Raw genomic sequence first — 22481 nt, 5'->3', positions numbered from 1 at the left:
GTTATACTCTAACCCTGTGAGTTTGTATTTATAATTCCTAATTGCAAAGCTAGTGTATTACTTCATGACTTCTTCTAGCAGCATTTTTGGAACTTATTAGACTCTTAATCTACATGAGTAGGAAAAAACCCATTTTGTGTTGTTTCCTTTTTACTAGAAATAAAAAGCAGGTGTGCTCTTCTATATATACAAGTGATAATTAAACATCATCAGGACTCCCACAGAGCGTGTGTTTCAATGATGATAAAAGTATGTTGTATTCTTAATGAGTCTGTTCTGTCCTAAAGCTGGTTGCAGTAAGTGGTTATATTTAGTTGACTCAAACTTTAGCACTGGTTTTAAAGGGGAGAAAGAAGATACTTTCAGTAGGAAATCGTGTGATGGTTTAGGGAGATCTCCTGTATAAACATGTCCATGCCTATCTCCCATAGGTGAGTTTTATGGCTATTAATTTTTATTTTTTTACTGAATCTAACACCACATTCAGTCTCCTCTGCTTTCTTGCATTTCACTGAGATGTGGAAGTACTATCAGTCTTGTTGCCTTTAAATAATTCAATTACAAAGCATGACAAAATAGATGTAATTTAAAAAATGATTACTTTTTGATCACGTTCTCATACTAATGAGAAGACTTACTACTTTTGTCAGAGTACTTTGGGAAATGATTGCTTAAAATACATCCAAAAGATGTTTTAATATAATAAAGAATATCACCTTCCCCTTAAAACTCTTTATACCATAGTGTCATATACTGCTTGCCTTAAGCTTATTTGTTTACCTTGCTGCAGATTCTTGTTTCAAACAATTGTTCCATTTTTCATCAGCTGAACAACTACCTGATTCAGAGTTCAATAGAGAGAAACAGTTCTCGTTGGTCAAAGCAATAATGATTACTACCTGTACAGGCTCAGCTATTTATGTCAATATATCAATTTTCTCCCCCTTATTGAACTTCACACAGTTAATTTTTCTTTTCCTCCTCTTCATCTCCTGTATATTGGTCTCCTATGAAGATATTGTCTACTCAGAGGTGACTGAATTGAATTAGGCAGCTGTAGCACCTCCTTGCGCTGTCATAGCCACAATAGATGGCACGTGTCAATATACTGAGAAAGCGCTTTAAACTCTGATGTTCTTTTAATTGCCTGCTGGCTAGATCTCTGCCTTGCAGTTTGGGTAGTCTGGGGGGACAAAAAAAGACAAGAAAGGCTGGAAAAAAAAAGTATTTAATTTTTATTCCATCCTGTAATACTAATTGGAAAAAAATTTTTTATTTACCTGTTTTGAAAATTCAGTCTGAGAAAATTTATCAGCTTTCTTTTTTTTCTTTTCTTTCCTGTGGGTTAAGTGTTTTCTGAGAAGGAAAAAGCCAGCACAAAATATTTGTGTGGAAAAGTGGCCCCTGGGACAACTTCAAGACATTAGATGGGGATTTGCTTGGGTTGGCTGGCCTGAAGCTTTGTGCTCTGGGAGAAGGGGCCAGATTTGTATGGAGGGGGGGGAAAAAAAAACAACCAACCTTGAATTTTCCTACTTATTATGTTAAATAGAAAAAAAGATTGGAAAGGTGCAAAACGTTGAGATGTTTTAGGATTCAGGCACTAGCAACAAAAATGGTCACATTTCCCTTTCCTGACGCTTTTCTTGAGCTGCTAATACAATGCAGACTGTGCAGTTTCTCCATAAAAATGGAGTTTAAAAAAAAAAAAATCAAAACTCTTGGGCAGTATGGAAAATATATGTAGTCTAACTAGTTGTTTCCAATGCTTTCCACTATGGTAAATCAGGCTTATTTTTTTGCTGAGAACAAAATTTCATTTGCTATGAGACACCTGAGAGGAGGAAAAAAAAGCACAGTGCAGTGGTAGCAAAAGGTTTTCATGACAATTGAGAATTAACTATGTAATACTTTACTCTGGAATAGATTTTGGAAGGAAATAAGTTGCTAGTAGCAACTCTTAGTTTAATGACAGGATATGTCATGGTATCATTTTTACTCTTATTTTAGGAACTGTATCACCTGTCTGTGTTTCTCTGTTAAAACTATGACAAGTATCCCTGACTTAACAAAAAAGCAGTAGAACTAGATCTCTTATGGGATCCACTATTTTATAATTAGCAGGACTACTTTTGATTATATGTGGGGAAACAGTTGACTTTACCTTTTCAGTCTATGCTTTTTAGCCTTGAGTATCAAAATCTGTATGCAGGAGTCCGAGCTCTTTCATAGCATGTTTATAGTTTGGTTATACAAAGCAGCTCAGCTTTTCCTAGTGTGCTGGAGAGGATATTTTCATCCCATTATGCTTACTAGTGAATCACAGGTGTAAAAAAACCAAAAAGTAGATATGGTCATTTAATCTATTTGGCTCATGACAGGTACAAGCATGTTACGTCCTTCCTAACAGACACTTATTTAACCCATTTTTAAAGATCTGTAGGGAGAGATGTTTTCTTTAGACAGTCCATTCCAGTGCTTGACTCTGAGGTCTCCATCACACTGCATCTTTTACAAACCACCCCCCCCCCCCCCCCAAAATTTAGTAGGCCTAAACAGGAAGGATCTTTTTTTTTCTATCTGAAGTTGATTTCGGTATATAATTGTACAACATGAATTTATTCAGTGCTTCTCTCTAATAAAGAATCATTGCATATGAAAAAGAAAACTCTGAAAGAGAAACAAAGCGAAATGAGTAAAAATAACTCAACAGGGGAGTCAGTCTTACTTCTGTCATCATCTTTATTGGACCCTTTCTCCAGGCAGGCAGCATCTTCTATGAAATATTATGACACCTCATTCATATGGGATTCAATAATGAGTTATAAAATTGTCTATCTTTGTTATGTAGCCCAGGGTGATAAAGAGAGGGAAGAGGTGGACCATCAGAAATAGTGTTTCTTTTTGCTGGAAGCAATCTTTTTGCCCAAAAGTTTTTTGCATCCATTTTTCCCCCTGTGGGGTTGTGTGTATTTTCAACAATTCATTGCAATCTAAAATGTGTTAAATATATATAAAAAAAATAACCTGAAGATGAATATAAACATAGATATTCTACTTTGCTCTTGTTATTCTGAAAACCTGGCCACTTCTCAAAACCACTTCTCTTTGCCCGGAGCGGGCATTTACACCAACAAAGCACAACCACTTTCTTCTCCCAGTTACTGTTACCTAGCATAGCTTTATAACATAACATGACATAATCTAATAAAGCATAATGTTGCTTGTCAAGAAGAGTATCAAATAAGATCACTAAGATCAGGTGTTTGGCACACATTTAGATTGCTAATATGCACTTAGGAATAGTATGACTGTTTAACAGATGGTATATTTGCTAGCTTCAGTGTTTCTGCAGAGATCTATAAATAAATTATCACCTAGTTCCTACACAATTCCTTCCATTCTTTGTCTGTATTTATCTCACTTTGTGAACAACAAGTTCCCTCACACTGCATTGCTCTCTCAGCTGTGAGTTTTAACAAAACCCCAACTTTTTTCCAGCACTCTGCATGTTGGCAGATTACTATTGGTATAGCACAATTAATCAGTTGGATGTGATAATGAGGTCATGTAGGCTAAGCAAAATGCTCAGATGAGCAAGAGATTCTTCACAGTGAAGAGTGGAAATATATGGACTCAGCTGTGTGTGGCAAGAAGTCTTCAGCTGGGGACATTTGCAGACCTAAGCAAGAAAGGTATGTGCTAGGAACAAGCAAAACATATGGCATTTTCTGGAAACTGAATTAGAGAATGACAGGGCTTTCTCTGATGGAAGTGGGAATACTTGAGGTGAAGGAGGCTTTCAGCTCCTTACCAGGTATAAAGGGAGGAATGGGGTGAAGGAACGGGCCAGAGCTTTTTTTCAGCTGGTGTAAGTCAATAGTACCCCACTGGGGTCAAGGAAGTTATGCTGATTTATGACAGCAAAGGATATGGCCTGCAAATCTTTGATGCAGATATTCAATTACAATAAAAACAGATGTTGAGAAGAATAGTGGTTTTGGATGAGGACGACCATCGGCGTAGCTTTACTGAGTTCAGAGCTGCCGTTGAAAGAAGGCAAGCAAACCCACAATGGTGGGTGAGGAGTTTACCTGAGGTGGTGATCTATGGAGATAGAAATGAATTGTAACTGATATACACAAATATTTCCTGCTAAAGTACTTGTGTTAATTAAGAGGCTAATTAGTAGGTTCAGCCACACAGTATTTTTTCTGTAGTGTTTTAAAGCTCAGCACTAGCATAATTGCTGATTGTATCATGAATATATCTCTTCTAATTTCTCCACCACCACCACTATTACTTACACATCTGGGTTGTTTTTTTTTTTTAAATATAAAACTGCCTTACAAGTGTTAGAGTGGTAGGTTTGAACTTGCACAACAGAATGTATGAAGACATGGTCAGTTTTCCTGGGATTAGGGAACTACTTCTTAAATATGTCTGATAGGAACAAAAACCTAATCACAAGTAGCAACTCATTCATTTCAACCTCCCAATCATGTGTTTGAAATACCTTGAACTGCTCAGGGATAGATGTAGCACTTCCAAACCAGTCCATTTTAAGAACAAGCGTAGGAAAGCTCTGTATTACTGAATAGCAAACAAGGAAACTGGGGTATTTTAATATATGAAATTGTTACAGACAATTAGAGAAAGTCCAATTTATCACCTTGCATAATTACTAACAGTTCATCTGAATTAATGTAATTTCATGCTTTCTTGAAGTTTTGATTTTTTTATAAATGTTTTGTCATTACATAATCCCAAATATTATAATTGTAATTACTTGTTATTGAAATGTGCAATGAATGTTAAGGCATTAGTAGTAAGAGCACTTTACAAATTAGCTATGCTCCTGAGGACAAATCAATAAAATTTTTCATGTTTCCATGAGGCTGTGTCAAATTGTGATATATCACATCTGTTCCAGTTTCTTCTGTTTCTCTTATTGGCTATGATATATTGCAATATGATCAGTGTTACTGGATGTGATGTATCACAATAGAAATTTTCTCACAGGGAAATGGGATAAAAATTACAACCTCAGCAGTTTTTAAAAGAAGCTCATTGTTATGATTTGCTATAAGTGTTTCTAACACCTGTGTTATGAGCTGACAATTAGTTACCTCCACTTGCCTGTGACTGTAATGAATTAGGGGGCCTAGTGGTAAGTGTGGGTCTGAATTCAATGCCTGCTTCAGAGGAATCGGGTCTGTTACAACTGCAGATAGAAAAACTGGAACTTACTGGATCTTTTAAATTATCGCAGATTCTGAGAGGTCCCATACTTGGCCAGATTTGGGGTTTTTTTTCTTTCTTTTATGTACAAGAAGTCCCAAACTTTTGTTGGGCTAAAACACTTTTAGATACAGACTGTGCCTGTTGCCAGAAGGTTGTGATCATCTGTTCAGACCATTCCAGAAGACCTCCTGTGCATCTAGCCATGTCTCTTGCTTCTCCTCTGTATTGTTGTACTGAATCACCTTGTAGGAGACTAGTACCAACCTCCTGCAGCTTGGTTACCAGTAGGGTGTATTATGAAAATATCCTTCTTTCTCCAGGTATCTCCTAAAGGAATGGCTAATCTCATTTCCTAAACTTTGACTGGAAAGTAAACTTTTTTCAGCTTTCAAAACTGTAGTAAACATGCTAAACCCTCTGACAGTTCCTTTGTCTCGATAATAGTGTCAATACATTAATATTTTCCTGTTACCATCTAATCTCATTTTTTTAAATGTTCTAACTGATTTTCTATGAATTTAATTCTGAGATTAAGAGCTGTGTTATCTCTAATTAAGGTGTCTGAAAGCTGCTTAGCGTTTCCCATTTCCTGATTTTCAAATACTTGCATTTTCCACTAAACACCTCCTGGGTTCTTCTGCTCCTTCCCCATTTGAAGTACGTGTGAGCCTCCGCTTTGTGAGTGTTCTAACATCACAGGGTCTGTAGGACTTGAAGCTGCTTCAGCCAGGATGAGCCTGGGTAACACCTGAGTGTCTCCTTTCACCAGGACAGGTTAAAAATCAACTGTAATTCCAACTTTTGTTCTAGTTTTCCACATGAGGTGAACACTGCATCCCACCCTGGTTAAAAGAGAAAGTTGCCCTCTCCTTTCCCCCCTGAAGAAGGGCTGCCGCTCTCGCCCCAAAGCCCCACTCCTCTCTGCCAAACCGAGAGGGGAGAAGCACAGTCTCTGGGTCTTGTCCTTCTCCAAAGCTGCATAATCAACCAAGGACCTTCATCAGGGCTCCTTTATTTAGTTAAATTGCTTTGGAGCTTCTAAGAGGAGAGGACCTGTAATTTACACATTAGGATGCACATGGGCCCCAGGTCTTCAATTCAGCTTAAATGGTATGAATAGCCAAGCCAGGCACTAATTTTCAAGGTGGGGAACAATGATTTCTGCCACAGCCTGATTGTCTTTTTCAATTAAAGAGTGAAAATGCCCTTTACAAAGTAATATCAAGCTTCTCTAGAGGAAAAAATGGAAGGTCACAATTAAATTAAACAGGGAGAGTAAGGGGAAAAAAAAATCCTTAGCTGACTTGATTTTTGTTCATGCACCACGAAACCCAGTGCGAAGAAACATGCCATGAAGCCGTAGTGCTGGTCTACATCTGTTTTGTGTTATTTTTTCCCCTTTTACAGAGTTAGCAGCATAAAATATTAAAGCTCTCTTCTGAACTGAACACAGGACTTGCACCGAGCAGTAAGTGTTGATGCAGCCTTAGGGCTCTTACTCTAAACCCCATCTGCAGGCCAGAGGCATATCTGAGGCTCTGACCCTCTCAAAGGGAAGGGAACGTAAGAAATATATTTTTAATATTTTATATTCCTGAACAGTTTTCTCACTTGTCACGGCAGAGTTCATTTGTCACCTGTCATCACAGAGTCACTTTGCCGTCTGCATGAGTTTTCTCCAGATTGGAATGCTCTTAAAAACAGATTTCTCTCCTCAGTCTAAATCTCATGGGCCAGATTTATCCCTGCCAGAACTACACCGATTTGACTGACTTATGCTGGAGGTGGCCCTGGCCCCCTGTGTCAAACTACCTCTTGGCAGGGGTTAACTTCATTTAACTCTTATCCCCAACCGGCTTCTTTCATTTATATTTCCCCCTGCTCCCACAGAGACCTGGTTTCCCAGGAGATCCCCTTCTGCCTCCGTGCCCAGGGTCCTGCTGGGTACCTCACGTTAAACACCCCACAGTCCCGCTTCAGGCTATCAATTTATGTTTATAGTGCTTCTACCAACAAGATGATAATCTCTGCTCGTAATATGTACAATAAAAAAATGGCAAGGAAGAGAGGGGTCTCACACACTGCTGAAAGTGCGTAACAAGCATGTCCATGCATATTTTGGCCCTTCCCAAATTCCTGCTGAGCCCTTTGGAGATCTCGATCCAGCACAGAATTACTTCTTGCAGAATTACCTTGGGTTATCCCCAGACACTACTGCTTTATCTCTCTCATTCCAGCTGCAAAGCCATCAGACTTCCTTCCAATGGGAATTTCAAGATTTACTTGAGTGATTGATGTAAAGGATTTTTGAATGTGAATCTTCTAAGTGGGATTTCAGGTGTAATATTCATTATTAGTTGTTCTGTCAGTAGCATTTAGAAATTAATATTTACAGCTCAGTGCATTCTCCATACCAGATATGGTTTGCCTATTGAGAAAAGCTATGCCTGTGGCCTTATTCCTTTGCACTGTGCAAAGTACCAATGACATGCACTGTTTCTCCTTCTTCAACATAAGCTACGGAATAAAGAAGTTTATCTTGTACCTTAAAAGCTTTGTTTGAGACAGGATCAACCTTCATTGCAAAAATAACTAATCAATTAATGTCATTATTTTTATTCAAAAAAAGCCAGTTATTTGTTCCACAGAATTTAATTCAGTACTTTTTTTCCCCTTGCAACCCCCCACCTGTAACTTCTTTTTTGTCACACCAAAGAATGAAGAAGCTCATGTGGACATTATGGATATTTTATTTCATAATTTATTGGAATCTAAGTCATATCATCTGCAATGAAAGTAGAGCAGATAAAAAGAAAATCACCCAGACTGCAAATATAGACTGGTTTTATCCTTCAAAAATATTAAATTTTATCAATCAGAATCTAGCAGCTCTGGGACCTGTAGATGCTTTGTTACCTACTATATCTCAATCACATATATTGCTTTTCCAATACAACTTGCAATGGGTTGATTTAGGATAAACACTTTTATAGGAATTGCAGAATAGTAAGTAATATATAACTAAAAGATAATCTTCAAATACTTATACATTCCCTATTACTACTTTATCTGACTACCTCACTGCCTGTACCGCTCCTTACAACATCTCTGTAATGTATGTTTCCATTTCACAGATAAAGAATTCCTGTACAAGAGGAGTGAAAGCCTCCTTTTATTATAAAATTTTAAGCAACTAACCTAATGGAATAAAACAGCTTTAACAAAGTGTCCTGATACAGCACAGCCTTGAACGTGGTGGTAAGTACTCTGAGAGAGATGTTTAAAACCATTTGAGAGAGAAAAAAATGCAGCTTGGGTTTCTGATGCTGCTTGATCTGCTATGACATTAAATAAAAGGGGAATGTTGCTACCCTCAGGTCCAGTTCATGTGTTTAACAAGAGAGAGGAGGTCATGACTGCATTTGGCATCGAAGGACATTAGGTGGGCTCTGAGAACACAGACTCAAACCTTTAGGGAATGACGGAGAAAGCAAAACCCCTTCATTATGTAGACATACCCATATCTTCTGGGCTTAAGATTCCAGGCTGTTCTTTCTGTCTTCAGGAATGTCTGGATATTTGCATAATCCTATTCTTGTAGTAGCTGAGCTTTAAAATAGAAACACTATTATCACCCTGCCTTGTCCTGTCAGCAAGCAGGTGAAACCCTTCCAGGCTTCCTGCTTCATCACTGCTGGATAGTGGTTGATGGCTCCTGCTTTTCCTTAAGCCTGTGAGAGCCTGTGTGCGCACAGATTTCTGCAAAGAAATAAATACTGGAAAGCTCAACAGAGATGCGGAAGATGAGCTGAACGTAGTGAGGTCCTGCAGTATTTTTGGTCTTTGACTGAGAAAGCGGCGTTGTTTATAGTCAGTTTTCTGCAAATATTCCACTCAAAGTAGCCTTGAAGGAAACAGTGCCCCACTTCAGAGTGGCTAGAGCAGTGTACAGACCCCTTGCAGCAATGCCTATCAGGTTCTCACCATGTTTTTCCTAATTTTGGGGGGGAACATTGTGAAGAAGAGGGAAGAAAGAAAATATGCCTGAGGCTGCTGGGTCTGCTCCATGGAAAGCATCCATTAAGCAAAGACCTTGATGTAGACTCCCACCATGGGGAGCTGCTGCAAGAGTGCTGGAGCTTTGGCACAGTGTCCATAGCAATCAGAACTGATAAATGAAAGTTCCATTCCTTTTTACTCCAGGCAGAATTTTGACAAAATATGGGCTTTATTTCTAAGTAATAAACTGAATTCTTGGTATTTTTACTGTAACTTGTTCTAGTCAGAAGCTTGCACTCCACCTATGCATACCCAGGGAGAGGTAGGTACTGCTACTGTAGTTATATCGGATTATTTAACTGTGGTTAAAAATCCAAAAAGCAATTTTGAGCTATAAGCCTATTTAGTGACATAAGGAGCGATAACAGTAGTATTTCCATCCTCCAGACAGGATTGATCTGCAGGGAGTGTTGCTACTGCCGGTTACATTTTTTTTCTCACCTGCTCACGGGAAGATGCAGATTGTGAGGTGTTGCCAAGATCATCAGGAGGGCTGTGCAGAGCCTGGAAAGGACACTGGTTTCTATCTGATTCTCCACATATCTGCAAGTTGAGATATGTTTCTGCATTATATGTATATAGGGGAGCCCTTTCAAAACAGAGAGGTAGGCTTAATGCATTACTTAGCATTTGTAGGTTATAGAATGATGTGAATAGAGGCAACTCTATGACTTTACCTGAAGTGTCCCTGTAGAGGATAAGGGAACGTAGTAAATGAAGTAAAACTTTGGGGGATGAATGTTTGATGGTGACCTGCTTCTGCCACTGGAAAGCTGAGCTCTTCCTCCTGTTTGCTCTTCAGTTATCAGTTGGCCATCCCTGAGTACCTACTGAATGCTACATTGAGAAGCATATACCTCCTTTTGAAAAAGAAAGATGTTGCAGTGTTCATTCTTGCAATATAAGCTGCTAGACAGCCTGATCAGTATGCCAGCCCTCGCATGCAGTGATGAATTAACAATCAGTTTAAAGACCCAGAGAGCTTTACTCAAGGTGGTAGTTACAACATCTAGCACACCTTTTAATCAAATACAATTGTTGCAGAGGGATTTCTGGACACACACAGTACCACAATACAACCAATCCAGAAGTGTATGTGCCATTTAGAGTAAAATTCATGTATGTCCAGACTTTGCAAATTCAGACTATCTGATCTAAGTGTATTGATTTTTCCATTTTCTGTTTCAAAGCATATACTACAAGTAAAAAGGGTTATGACATTTTGAGGCGTGCTGTATTGCTTTGTGATGTTTCTGTAATTTGTGCACAGTCAAAGGTAAATAACATGATGAAGTAATCAGATGAAAAGTGGGCTTTCATGCTAGCTGAGCATCTCGCAGACAGTGACTCTTAACAGGGCTTTGCTAATGCTCAGACTGTCATGATGTAGCAAAGACTAAATGGACTTGATTGCTTTTAATATATTTCCCCTGAAACGGTTAAATGCTAATGATGGACTATTATGTTTCAGAATACAAAAACTCTGTCCAGGAGGAATTATTGCCTCTTTAATTTGTTATTTCAGCAAAACTGTGTTGTCTTCTGTCTATCTGACAAAAATCATGTGAGAGCACTTGGGAGCTGCAGATTTTATTCCAAGTGCTCCAGCACTATCACTGTCATCCGTGCTGCTATGAGCACGTTGTCACTGGCCAAGAGGAGGGAGGATGTGCATATTTAGAAAAATGTTATTGAGAATAAGCACCAAGCAAAACCCCTAAGCACCCCTTTGAAAAACATGAGAATATGGTTGCAGCCCAAAAATGCCAGGGAAAAATCCTTCCTTGGTCTGTAGCATGGGGGAAAACTTTTAAATATGTAGTCTAATGTCTCCACTGTGTGCCCTCCTGTGTGGTTCAGGACAAAATGACTAATCCTATTCATGAATTTAAATTGTTGTCATTGTTTGTCAGAATTCATGATTAATAATGGGAGCCTGAAGTCTGAGAAAGCCGCAGTCATCATGACTGTCTATCAGCGATGGTAGGACAATTTGACTGAGAATCTAATTTAAGATCCCTAGGCAGCTAGATGTTTTCAATTAATACTGAATTTTCTGGGTTTATGCCCTGAATAGTTATGAATTAGGTCCACACGTGATTCTTTTTCATGGTTGAGTACTTTATTTTCTAGTTTGTATAATTGCACTTCTTGTTTCTCTTACATATCTCTTAATGTCTCTGTTATAGACATGTATGAGAACTAAAAGAATTGGTAACAGGCCTGGACAGGCTGTTTTACTGCAGCTAGTTATGGGGATTTCCCTCAAGACCAGTTGTTTGCGCACAGTTACTTTTACTTAAAACTGATGAAATAATTAGAACAAATCCCCTGTGTGCCTTGGGATAGAGTTCTGCTTGAAGCCATATTTAAGCAGTTCTCTGTAACAGGTTTCTTGTTTGTCTTTTTTAAGGCATGAAATGCAATTTAGATGTTCTTCATTAATAAAAATAGATTTTTGCAAAACATCAAATGAATATGCATATAAATGCATCTTGGCACCACAGAATAGGAGAAACTCCAGTTTTACTGATCAAAATACTTCTTTAAACCTGGATGCTTTTTTCTTTTGTGAGTTTTGAACACAACAGTGATCCCACTCTCTCTGGCTCAGAGGAGATAGCTGCTGTGTTTGTGCCTGCTCGGGCTCTGCGATGACTTCAGGAGGTGGCTCTGCTGGTGGCTGGGCTCGGGGCAGCTGCTTCATCAGCGGTGTCTGCTCTGATGTGCGTGCAGGAGAAGCAAAACCTGGGACATCTGGGACACTTGTGCACAAGCATCTTCATTTTGGTTTGGAAAGTGAGTTGTGTAAAACTTGAAGGAAAACCTTCCATGTCCCCATCTCTTTCTTCAAGCTGCTTCTCTTGCATAACTCACAAAGATGAACTCCCCACAGAGTTGTCTTTGACCTTCCCTTTAGGTAGAGCTGAAGTGTTACTGGTGACCTTGTGTTGGATGTCAGTACTGAACTTGGAGGGGGAAAAGTATCATGCGGGTGGCATGTCATGACTTGGGAGCACAGCTCAAAACTCAAACCTGCACGAGGACCCCTGCATCTGCGACAGGCCACACAAGCTGGGATCTGACACCAATGCTTTTTAACCAGATGGAAGATCCAGATCATCAGCTCCAGCTCTTGCAAAGCACAGGTTAGCTTTTCAAAATGTACTGCTTGCTGGGTAGCCAGAGATGCACAGGATTTATAGGGAGCTTTCAACTTTATTTATGACAAAACAAACCTTTGCCAGGAAGTATGAATAACGTAGGACTGCCATCCTACGTATCCTGCTAATGCATTTATATGCTCTTGCTCTGCTCTCTCTCACTGATGCTGTCTCTCATTTTCAGCTTGTAGCTTTAATAATCTATGCCACTTCCTTCTGTACAATATTCCTCCCGCAGCTTTCATTTGACAGCTCTGTTTTTAATAGAGGATAAGCATGAAACTCCAGCTGAATCTGAAGACATATTTCTAATCTCATACCGCATTTATTTTGCTACTTGGAGAGCTCACTATCTTGAACAGAGGAAAAAGCATTTTTCACATATTAACTTGAGATGTACAATAGATTTCCAGAGGTATCGTTAATTTAAGCTCAAACTCATAGTTAGTTATCTTGTAGTAAAAAGACAAATACGCATAAACCCTGTTACTTGGATAATAGGCTTGATTCAATTATTTATCACAGTGATTGCAATAATGTGCCAGGCAGCTCGATTCAGGGAAGAGTCCCATTTTGTTAGGTATTGAATGAAGGTGTCATAATATCAACATGCCTGCCTGCCTGCCTGCCTGGATTTTAAGATATAGCCTGAAGTATTGGTTGAAACAAAGTAAATTGGATGGCAACATGAAAATAAGAAATAAGAAAATGTTAACTGCGAAATAAGTGTTTCAAGGTAATTTGTTCCACTATTCTCATCGGGTCATTATAACATTTTCCATGTACTGGTTTTTTTCTATTGTAAGACAAGTTAAAACTCATAGTTTAACAGTGATACCACTAAATTGAAGCATTTTCCTGTATGTTTGTGTTTGCCAATGTAAATGACAACCTTCAATTTGTCTGTCCTCTCTCTTTCATATGGAAAGGATGTAAACATCTCACCACTAATGAAAAAGTAGTGTGCTTCTTGAATATGGGATATATTTACCATTATATGGTTGCTGTTAAGAACTGGAGGATTAAAGCAGGATGGTAGCTGTGGGTTTATCTGCTGTTGTGGACGAACGAGACCCAACTTTGTTGTGACCTTCTCCTCGCAGTAACTTTGGGAAGTGTCTTAGGGGGGTATGAAGCTGAAGTAAACGAACTGCTTGATATTTAGCCCATTTTGATTGTTGTATATTGGCATGAGACTTCAAGCTATTAGTGAGTCAAGTACATCAGAGGGAGTGCTTCACCAGCATGGAATATTAAAGAACTGGTGTTTAACAGCTGAAAACACTTAATGCCATCAATGAAGTCCATTTTTTGGCAAACAAGTCCTCTAGCTGCTAAGTGGCATCAGCTGCATGGCACTGAGATGTGCTTTCCCTCAGACAGGCCAGAAATCACATGTGATTTCTTTCAGGTTTGCATGTCTTAGCACAGACCCCTGGCCAGCAGCTGCACCAGGAGTGAGGGAATTGCAAGAGGGCTCTGCAGAGCCACCTTGCTCTCCATGGGAAGGTGCACACCCATGTTTAGATCCTTAAACTCAGTCTGGTAAAGAAAATGGTGCATTGTGGTGTACAATTTCTCTTTTCTACCAGGGAAAACTTCCAAAGGATTACATTTCCAAGAAGAGCTTGAAGGTGAGACACTTCTGTGCCAACCAGCATCCTTCATTCCCCTGAGGACTATCACGGCTGCATTTGTGAGTGTAGGGACAAACATGGACCAGCATCCTGACAAAGGACTTTTCCCCTCTATCTTCCTTACCAGTGAGGTTTTCCCCATAAGCTTTCTTTCCCTTCTTTCCCTCTTTCAGCTTTCTCCAAACCCTTCTCCTTGCAAAGAGTTAAACCAAGACAATTTTCCAGAGCCAGCTTGGGTCCTACACATGGTTATGAAATGGTGATATATAAAAGTAAACATAGAAAACCATCGGAAGGAAGCACAATTCAATATTACGTGAAGGAGCACTGGCCAGAAGAGCTGTTTATATACCCCAAGAGCTGATGCACCAAGCCAGTGTGATTCCCTGTGGGCTTGGAGACCAATGAACAGGAAACCAAAGTGGTTCCAAGAATTTGAATCAGGGATAGAATTTTCCAGAAAAAGATGAAATCATTGAGTAATATGATACGCTGAACAATCACCAGAGCCTTCTCTCTTTCACAGATATCCCTCTTTTTCCTTTTCCCACCCCTTTTTTATTTTTTATACCTCTTTTGTGCCTTTGTTTGAAGGTATTCCTTTTCTTTAGGTCTTTTCCCAGCTCCATTCCTGGCCTATCCTGGTTCCTTGGGGATTAGAGATTCCATAGACAATTTTGAGGTGGCTGTCTATTCTTGCTTCTTTCTAAAATGGGATTTGTTCTGTCACTAAACAATTTTCATCTCCAGATCTTGAAATAATTTCCCATATAGGAAGGCTGGCTTGCAAAAATGTTTCAGAAAAAGTGGGAAAATAATGAATCAAATTTTTTGTTTCCATTTGACCAGCTCTTGGGAATCAAAAGTTCTTTGAGAAATTCGGGGTAGAACATTATTAAATGAGATACTAACAATATAGCATTTGATCAGCTCTACTAAAAGAGAGTCTCTGAACCATCCTGACCTCTAATGTCTCCTTTGTATAACCCCTGTGACATGAGATTTGCTATGAGAAATGGAACAAGATTAATAATTAATATGTTTGCTGGTCTCTGAAATAGCGACACAAGGTTGGCTTTAGACACATATTTTATTAATGAGGTTTGAAAACAATTGCTTTCTCCCAGCAACAGACCTTTATACTGAACAAAAAGGAAGGGAGGTAGTATCTGGGGATTTTTTTGTTGGTGGTGGTGTTGGCCCCCCAGGGCATTAACAGAATTCAGTCACCACATACAAACGTTGTGAAAAAGATTGTGAAGTTGTGAAGAAGTGAAATGGGAAGCAAGCCTAAAATAAATTTTAAATTCTCTCAAGACAGCGTATGTGCTCTACCCAATTGAGCTGAAATAGCAAACATTTCAGAGGATAGCTCACCATTTTGCACACTGGGTAAGGAAAAAGAGTGTTTCTTATTCTGTTAATGTAAAAAAAATATCAGTGTGGCAATTAGGGGTACAATGTTTTTATAACTGGGACCTCATTACGCTATAGAAAATAAAAGCCTAACTTTTTGCAACATTTCCCCCCCCACCGCAATTGTAACTCCCTGCAATATAGCAAAGAAAGCACTGTCTTAAAAAGTGGAAATGCCTTTATTAAGTGAAAATAATTGCACTTATCTTCCTTGACCTTTCAATTTTCTGAAAGTTATTCTTGTTCCTGAGGGCTAGCAGCCATCAGATGTCTGTTTTTGTTATTAATATTTACTGGGAAAGATTTTTTTAAGAATAAACACTGCTGAAGTAAACCAAACCTTTTGAACAGAATCACCAATGATACTTTAATTATCTAATAAATTACAGTTCATGTGCAGAATTAATCGGAAAATAATGCTCTAATAAATATGATCTTCCCAACTTACATGCAAATTGAAGCTTTGCCTTCCTGCTCAGAATTGTTCCAAATGAATTTGTGGCCATACACTGGTATGTTCCAATATCCTGTTTTTTATGTGGGTTATTGATTGCCAAGCTGCCTCCAACCAACCTGTAGTGATAACTCATGGTAAGATCAATATCTGTGCCATTTTGCTTCCACCTTTGAGGGGAAAAAAATCAAATTATGCTTATAATTTACAGAGCCTATTCATATTTATCTTAAGTAGTGTGCTGTAGCATACCTGTAATGATAAAAATGTAGTTAAATATCACAAAATTATATCATTTTTCACACAAAACTGCTTCTTATATCCATCTTAATGATATCAGTAATTCTGTCCTTTGAAAAATCTTTACTGGTTTTATGCTAGTCACCAGTGTTCATCCAAATGTCTACAAAAAGTAATTATAACTTATTCATACAAACTAAGTTATCCATCCAATTGGGAGTATGGTGTATACCTTGACTACAGCTACCTTATTTTTTATAATATAAATGGTACCTGAATGTGCTTTACAGTCCTTGCAAATGATGTCATAAATCTGGTTACAAAAATGATTTGGAGATATAGATCAGCAAGGATTACACTTCAGAGGACAGATGAAAGCAGAGAGAGAAGTTTTTTACGCAGCAAATTTGAGCCTGATAATTTAATGATGAGAATGCTGCTATTTTAAAACATGATTTGTCCCTGTTAGTCCACGAAGTAGAAAATGGATTGTGTCTGCAACATTACACAGCTATTTACAAATGTCAAAATCAAATTTATATTTCCAAGAAAACAAATATTATGTGTTTTAAAGAAGGGAAATTTTGTGGCTTTACCGTTAGTCACATAAGGGTTGAATTTTTATTGTCCACATGAGGTCCAAAGGAAGAATAAAGGACCTCAGTCACTGATGCCTGCAAGCTTTGGGCTTGCTAATGCCACACTTTAGGTTGTCAGCAATCCTAAAACTACATAACCACATCTTTTCTTCTCCTAATTTTATACCACAACCATTTCTCCAGCCTGTATCATTTCTGGTGACCTATGTGGGTGTGATGCCTACCCCTCCATAGGATGCAAAGACCGCAAAAGAGTTGCTAATGGCTCACTTTGGGTTTGCAGAAGGCTGTATGGCGGTCCTTGAAACAAGGGCAGTTGTCTCCTTGTTGATTATCTGAAGGATCACAGCATAAAAAATTTCTGTTTCTTGTTATTTGCAGAGGTGAACTTACAGTGATGGTAGTTTCTACAGTTAACAAATTGAAGCAAACTTGCACCATAACTATATTCCTGGAAGATTTGACCTGGATATACAGCACAATACTTTACTTCCATCACCCACAGACCTTCCTCTACACGATCAGACTGCACAGGTAGTTGTTCTTTTGGAGGAAGATTTTCAAACTGTGCTGTGAAATGCAATTCTGTGTTCCAAGGGAAATCTTGACAAATAAGTGCAGAGGAAGCGAGGATCCTGACCTTTCGAGTGGGCACTTGTTGTTTTTAAAGATGAGTAATGACTGATTAAAATACGAAATCAATTGAATTCTGTGAACAAATTCTAGTAACATTAAATAATTTACCTGGGTCTGCCAACCACTGACTTAATCAACATTAAGAAATTTAGATGCAACAGTGGACCATCAGTAATTCTTCCTACCAATTGCAGCTGATTTTTGACCTTTCCATACCTCTGCTCTATTCCTTTTTTATGTTTTGCTTTAGTTGGTCTAGGTTTTTGCTGCTGTTTTGGGGTATTTGGGGGGGGGGGGGGGTGTTGGTGGCTTTTTTGTTGTTTTTTTTTGTTTTGTTTTTTTTTTCCAAAGATGAGTAAAATCTTAGCTGGTGCCCATCTGTGAGCCTGCTCTATGAAGCAGTAGTCTGTATCAGTGTTAGGATTTTGCCATATTCATATGGTACATGCTGTCTAAACCTTTCAATTTTCTAATATAGGATATTCTGGTATTTAGTTTGCCAGTTCTCTTTAACTTTGGAATCAATCACTGAAATAACTGCTGTCATCATTACATGGCTCCCAATTAAGCTTTATAATTGTTTTTCAAAACAAATGCAAAGTTGTTGGCTTAGTTGCTGCAAATGAATTCTTCACAATATCCCCATAATCATTCTAATCACCGTGGTACAATGATTATTAAACTTTGCATTATAGATCAGGGGTTCATCTCCTGGTGTGGGCTTTTTCCTAATTAAAATGTTTACATCACTGAAGAAAGTGAATTAATGAATTCATATGATAGACAATGATTTAATGACTTTGTGTGTTCTGCAGTATACTGTCTAATACACAGAAATCTTTGAAGGGTTATTTTAAGAAAATTTTAACGTAAGCCTGTTAAAGCAAGGATCACCTACATATTTTTGTGAACTTCTTCATGAAACCATTGGAAAATACTTTTCATTAATTATAGGGAATGCATCCTGGACCAATTGTTTCAGAACCTAAACTTTTAAAAAAATGCTATATTCTGATGCTCAATTCATTAATTCCCTAGGAATGTAAGACTTCTCAAATCGTATTGATATGTCCAAACTTAAAAAAAAGACTGTGTGTTTTATGAACTCATAGAACAAATGATCATATTCTATTTGCTTCAAAATCTAACTTTTTATAGAACACCAGTTATAAAACATTCCCCACAAATTCTTCATTAAGTTAAAGACTTTCAGAACGTATATATGTGAGACCTCCCCCCTCTTCCCATCTTGATTTAAAGATCTCAAGCAAGAGGCAGTCTATTCTCTCTTGTTCTCTTTTCTTAAATTGTTGCTGATTTATCCTAACATTCAGATGTACCAATATACCAGTATTCTTCCAAGCCACTGGGTTACGTTAAATCTTTGATGCTGGGCTTACTGGGAACTTCCTTCTAAAGTACACTGCAGTCAAATCACTGATATAGGGGTAAACTTGTAATATACGGTGATTTCCTCTTATTTATACTACTTAATCAATACTTGTGATTTGCTATTCAAATAGTCTCCATCTCCAAGCAAATAAAAATGAGGAGTAGTAGAATTTATTAATGGACATGAATATGTGAGTAATGTGTATTTACAATGCAACTGCAAATTATGCAATCTGTCTTTAGGGTAATAGCTTATAAAAGAATTGTGGAAAAAATAATATAATTAATTTCTATCATGTTTTCACACTGAAAAAATATTGATCTAACTAAAAATGTTCAAAGAAGACAGAACAGAAAGCTTAGAAAAATGGTGAAATATTAGAGATCCTTGCAGAATACAAATATTCTTAGGACTTGTTTGAGAAATGTCAACGTTTCTTTATACTCAAGTTGACTGTTAAGCTGCATACCCACAGGTTTCTCTGGTGTTTACACTTCCCTTATTCTCTCTGAGCAGAATTTCTTCTGGGCCACGTATCCACTGACACGGTGATCCTGACACCTCTCCCTACACGCCGACCCATGTGCAAGGATCCTCCCTCCGACCCTTCCTATAAATGGGAGTCCATTGGCAAGCCTCCAGTCCTCTGGGACCTCCCCTGTTGACCAGGAACGCTGATAGATGATGGAGAGTGGCTTGGCAAGCACCTCCGCCAGTTCCCTCAGTACTCTTGGATGGATCCCATCAGGTCCCATAAGTTTCAAGGAGATAAAACTGCTGTTTGGTCACCTACCATCTTTGGTATTTCGGTAGGGAACATGTTAACTTTTGAGGTAAGATTATGGTTTCTGGTAAGTGGATATTTAACCAGGAAATTTCTGATCACATCTGTAAGGATACTGTACAGTTCTATGCAATGCCTAAGTAGCTATAATTAAATGAGTCCCATTTCTATGATTAATGAATCTGGAAAAGAGTATTTTTGCATAGAAACTATTTAGGAAAAGGAAACATTTTCTTTCAGAAGATGTGACTTTTTTCTGGAAATGAAATGTGAAGGTGTATCAATTTCAGTGAAACTATCAATGTATGAATCTTGAAGCAATTAAGGAATTAGTAAAAGACTCCACTTAGTCAATTTGCAAATATTTTGGATAAATTCAAATGCAATATTTCATTAATCTGTTTTGCTTGCCTTTAAAAAAAGATACATTTAGAATTATTAGAATTTCCTGCTGAAAGAGCTTTTTCCAGCTCTACAAGTAAAATCCTGGAAGTTTTACAAAGCACGCATGGCTGCATCATGATTTTGTACCAAAGTTACCATAGCTAGAAGCTTTTACTTGTATATACATCTTTCCCTAATTTGAACTATTTTCTGTGTGGATATATGCATACATGATTTAATGAATTATCTTTTCAATGTACAGCTATAATAAAAGTATGTATTTTTTTTTTCTATTTTTTTCAGTTTATTTGTATTCACATGGAAACGTCCTTCCAAGTCACCTGAGATTTTCTTGCAACTGGGAAAAAAACCCTTGCAAAACCACCTAGTATGCAGTATTTCCATAGAGGAAGAAAATAGAAAGTTTAAAAACTATTGACAGTGTACAAGACAACAGAGATTGAAGGCAATTTTAATTCTACTCCACTTTTGAAGCAGAATCTGCAATGAGTCAAGGGACAGCATTTTAGTGAACAAGTATGCTACAGCAGGGTTGTCATTTGTTTTTGCAGGGTGTAAGATAAATATATTTTGGGGGTTACTGGGAATCATTCAACGATTTTATGCTATGATTATAAACATATTTTATGTCATTTGCAATCATCATAGACTTTGTACTTCTGTTCCCCCCACTTTTATTTGTCTGTTACAGCTGTCTTCTGTGGTACTTTGATTTGGATTGAATTTGAATCTCTTGATCTTATTTTACTGCATCATTCTAACTTATGCTGAAATATTAAAATATTGTTATAATGAATAATGCTTGTGCTGCCCTTGGATTTCTTACTTGTTCAATTGACTGCTCCCTGTGAAGATTACTGAGGGAAAAAAATCCTCAATTTCAAACTTGCATGAAAATGCTAGATTATGTGATTACTCTGGATACTGAATGTAAGTTCAGAAAAAGAGCTAGAACTAAGCACCTGAGACCAGACAGGAAATGTCAACATACTGCAGAAAACACTTGCTTGGCAGGTCTAAGTGACTTCTTTCTGTCTGGTTTGGTTTTTTTTTTTCAGTGTGGTGGAAGGCTAGCTGTACTGAATGGAATGACTTAATGGAAGAAAACTGTGGAACTGTGATATGTTCATAGATTGGCTGTAAGCAGAAAAAGAAGTAAAATTTGTTCCTTTAGTTGATGATAATCCCTCAATCAACTATAACAGAAAAGCTTAAATGCAAAAAATTATAAATCTAATTTGAAAGGTTATGTTTATTTACCACCAACATCACACAGGGAAACAGTTGAAATAATGTACCTGATATTAAAAACAATTTTAACTTTATAGAAAAAGGCATAATAGATAAAATGGTATTTATCAGGACACCTATATAGATTTCCTAACACGTGCTGATTTTAGAGATACTTCTATCCATATTTTTGTTTCCATCGTGATCAGATCTATGTTCTCTGTTACTTCCAACAGTGTCCAACAGGAAATCAGTGTCTCTCATTTTTTATTACTTAGCCGTTATGCCTACTTTAATTCTAGAATTCTTGCTTTGTGGTTGTTAGACACACTGGATTTTGAAATGGAGTTGCAAAAAGTTACTACTGTATTCGACGTGTCTATAAGAGTAATATAGTACATAATAAAATAAAACTTTTAGGAAATGCTAAGCATTGTTTCTTTAAAGAAAAGGTATTAATCAGCACATTTATTTACGTAACAGGTGCTAAATGGCAAATTAGCTTGTATATAACTTTATTCCTTTTGTACTGGTTCTGTATTTCTGAATCAAAGAAAAACCTTGCAGTGGTCCTTGCTGTTCTTTTCCATCAGTCAACAAAGGATACAATTAAAATTTCATACTGTGCTTGACTTATCTAAAATTGTTGGAACTTTAAATATATGGGCTCAATCCTTATCTGACAAAACTGGCGTTAGTTCTAGTGAAATCAAAGAAAAGTGCTGAAGACTTCCCATTCCCTTCAAGTCATGGTGAAAAGCTCCCAAGTTGTAATAGCAGCAGTGATAGCCTGATAACTTCTAATTGACCTAGATGGTTCAGGATCAATCCCCAGATGTTGATCTCATCTTACTAGAGTAATGGAGCCTTTGCAAAATGTCCTTATAGTGCAAATTAAATAATGACTCTAATTAATGGATGGGTGGGAAAAAAGTGAAAGAGAAAATAAGAATATCAGATATATGATTGGAGGAGACTTCATAGCTCTCCTGCCTAATGAAGCCTGCTGTCTCTACTATTTGTGCATGTGAGGAGACCATGGTTGGAATACAAGTGTCAATAATTTTTATAGGTATCTGAGGAAGCTGCATGGATATGAAGCAGATGAATGGATGAACTGGAAAGACTTGAAATTCATGATGTGAACCAGTAGATGTTCATCTAACAGGAAAACAGGAAGAACAAATGAGATGGGAAATAGGTGAGGATTTCTGCTCATA

The 22481-nt window shown here is 37.7% G+C and overlaps 1 protein-coding gene across 4 annotated transcripts in view; it reads right to left on the bottom strand.

The window, feature by feature from the left end:
* Nucleotides 1-22481, bottom strand: part of CNTN6 (contactin 6) — a 150768-nt gene that overhangs the window by 68591 nt on the left and 59696 nt on the right. For 3 of the 4 annotated variants that reach the window (XM_052778388.1, XM_052778389.1, XM_052778391.1), the window contains exon 4: nucleotides 15969-16144. In XM_052778388.1, coding sequence (XP_052634348.1) covers nucleotides 15969-16144 — 176 coding nt within the window. The remainder of the gene's footprint in view (nucleotides 1-15968; nucleotides 16145-22481) is intronic. The other variant, XM_052778390.1, reaches the window with a different exon arrangement.

Source organism: Harpia harpyja, chromosome Z (assembly GCF_026419915.1).
Source record: "Harpia harpyja isolate bHarHar1 chromosome Z, bHarHar1 primary haplotype, whole genome shotgun sequence".
Taxonomy (NCBI): Eukaryota; Metazoa; Chordata; class Aves; order Accipitriformes; family Accipitridae; genus Harpia; species Harpia harpyja.
This window is presented reverse-complemented; position numbering and strand designations above follow the sequence as displayed.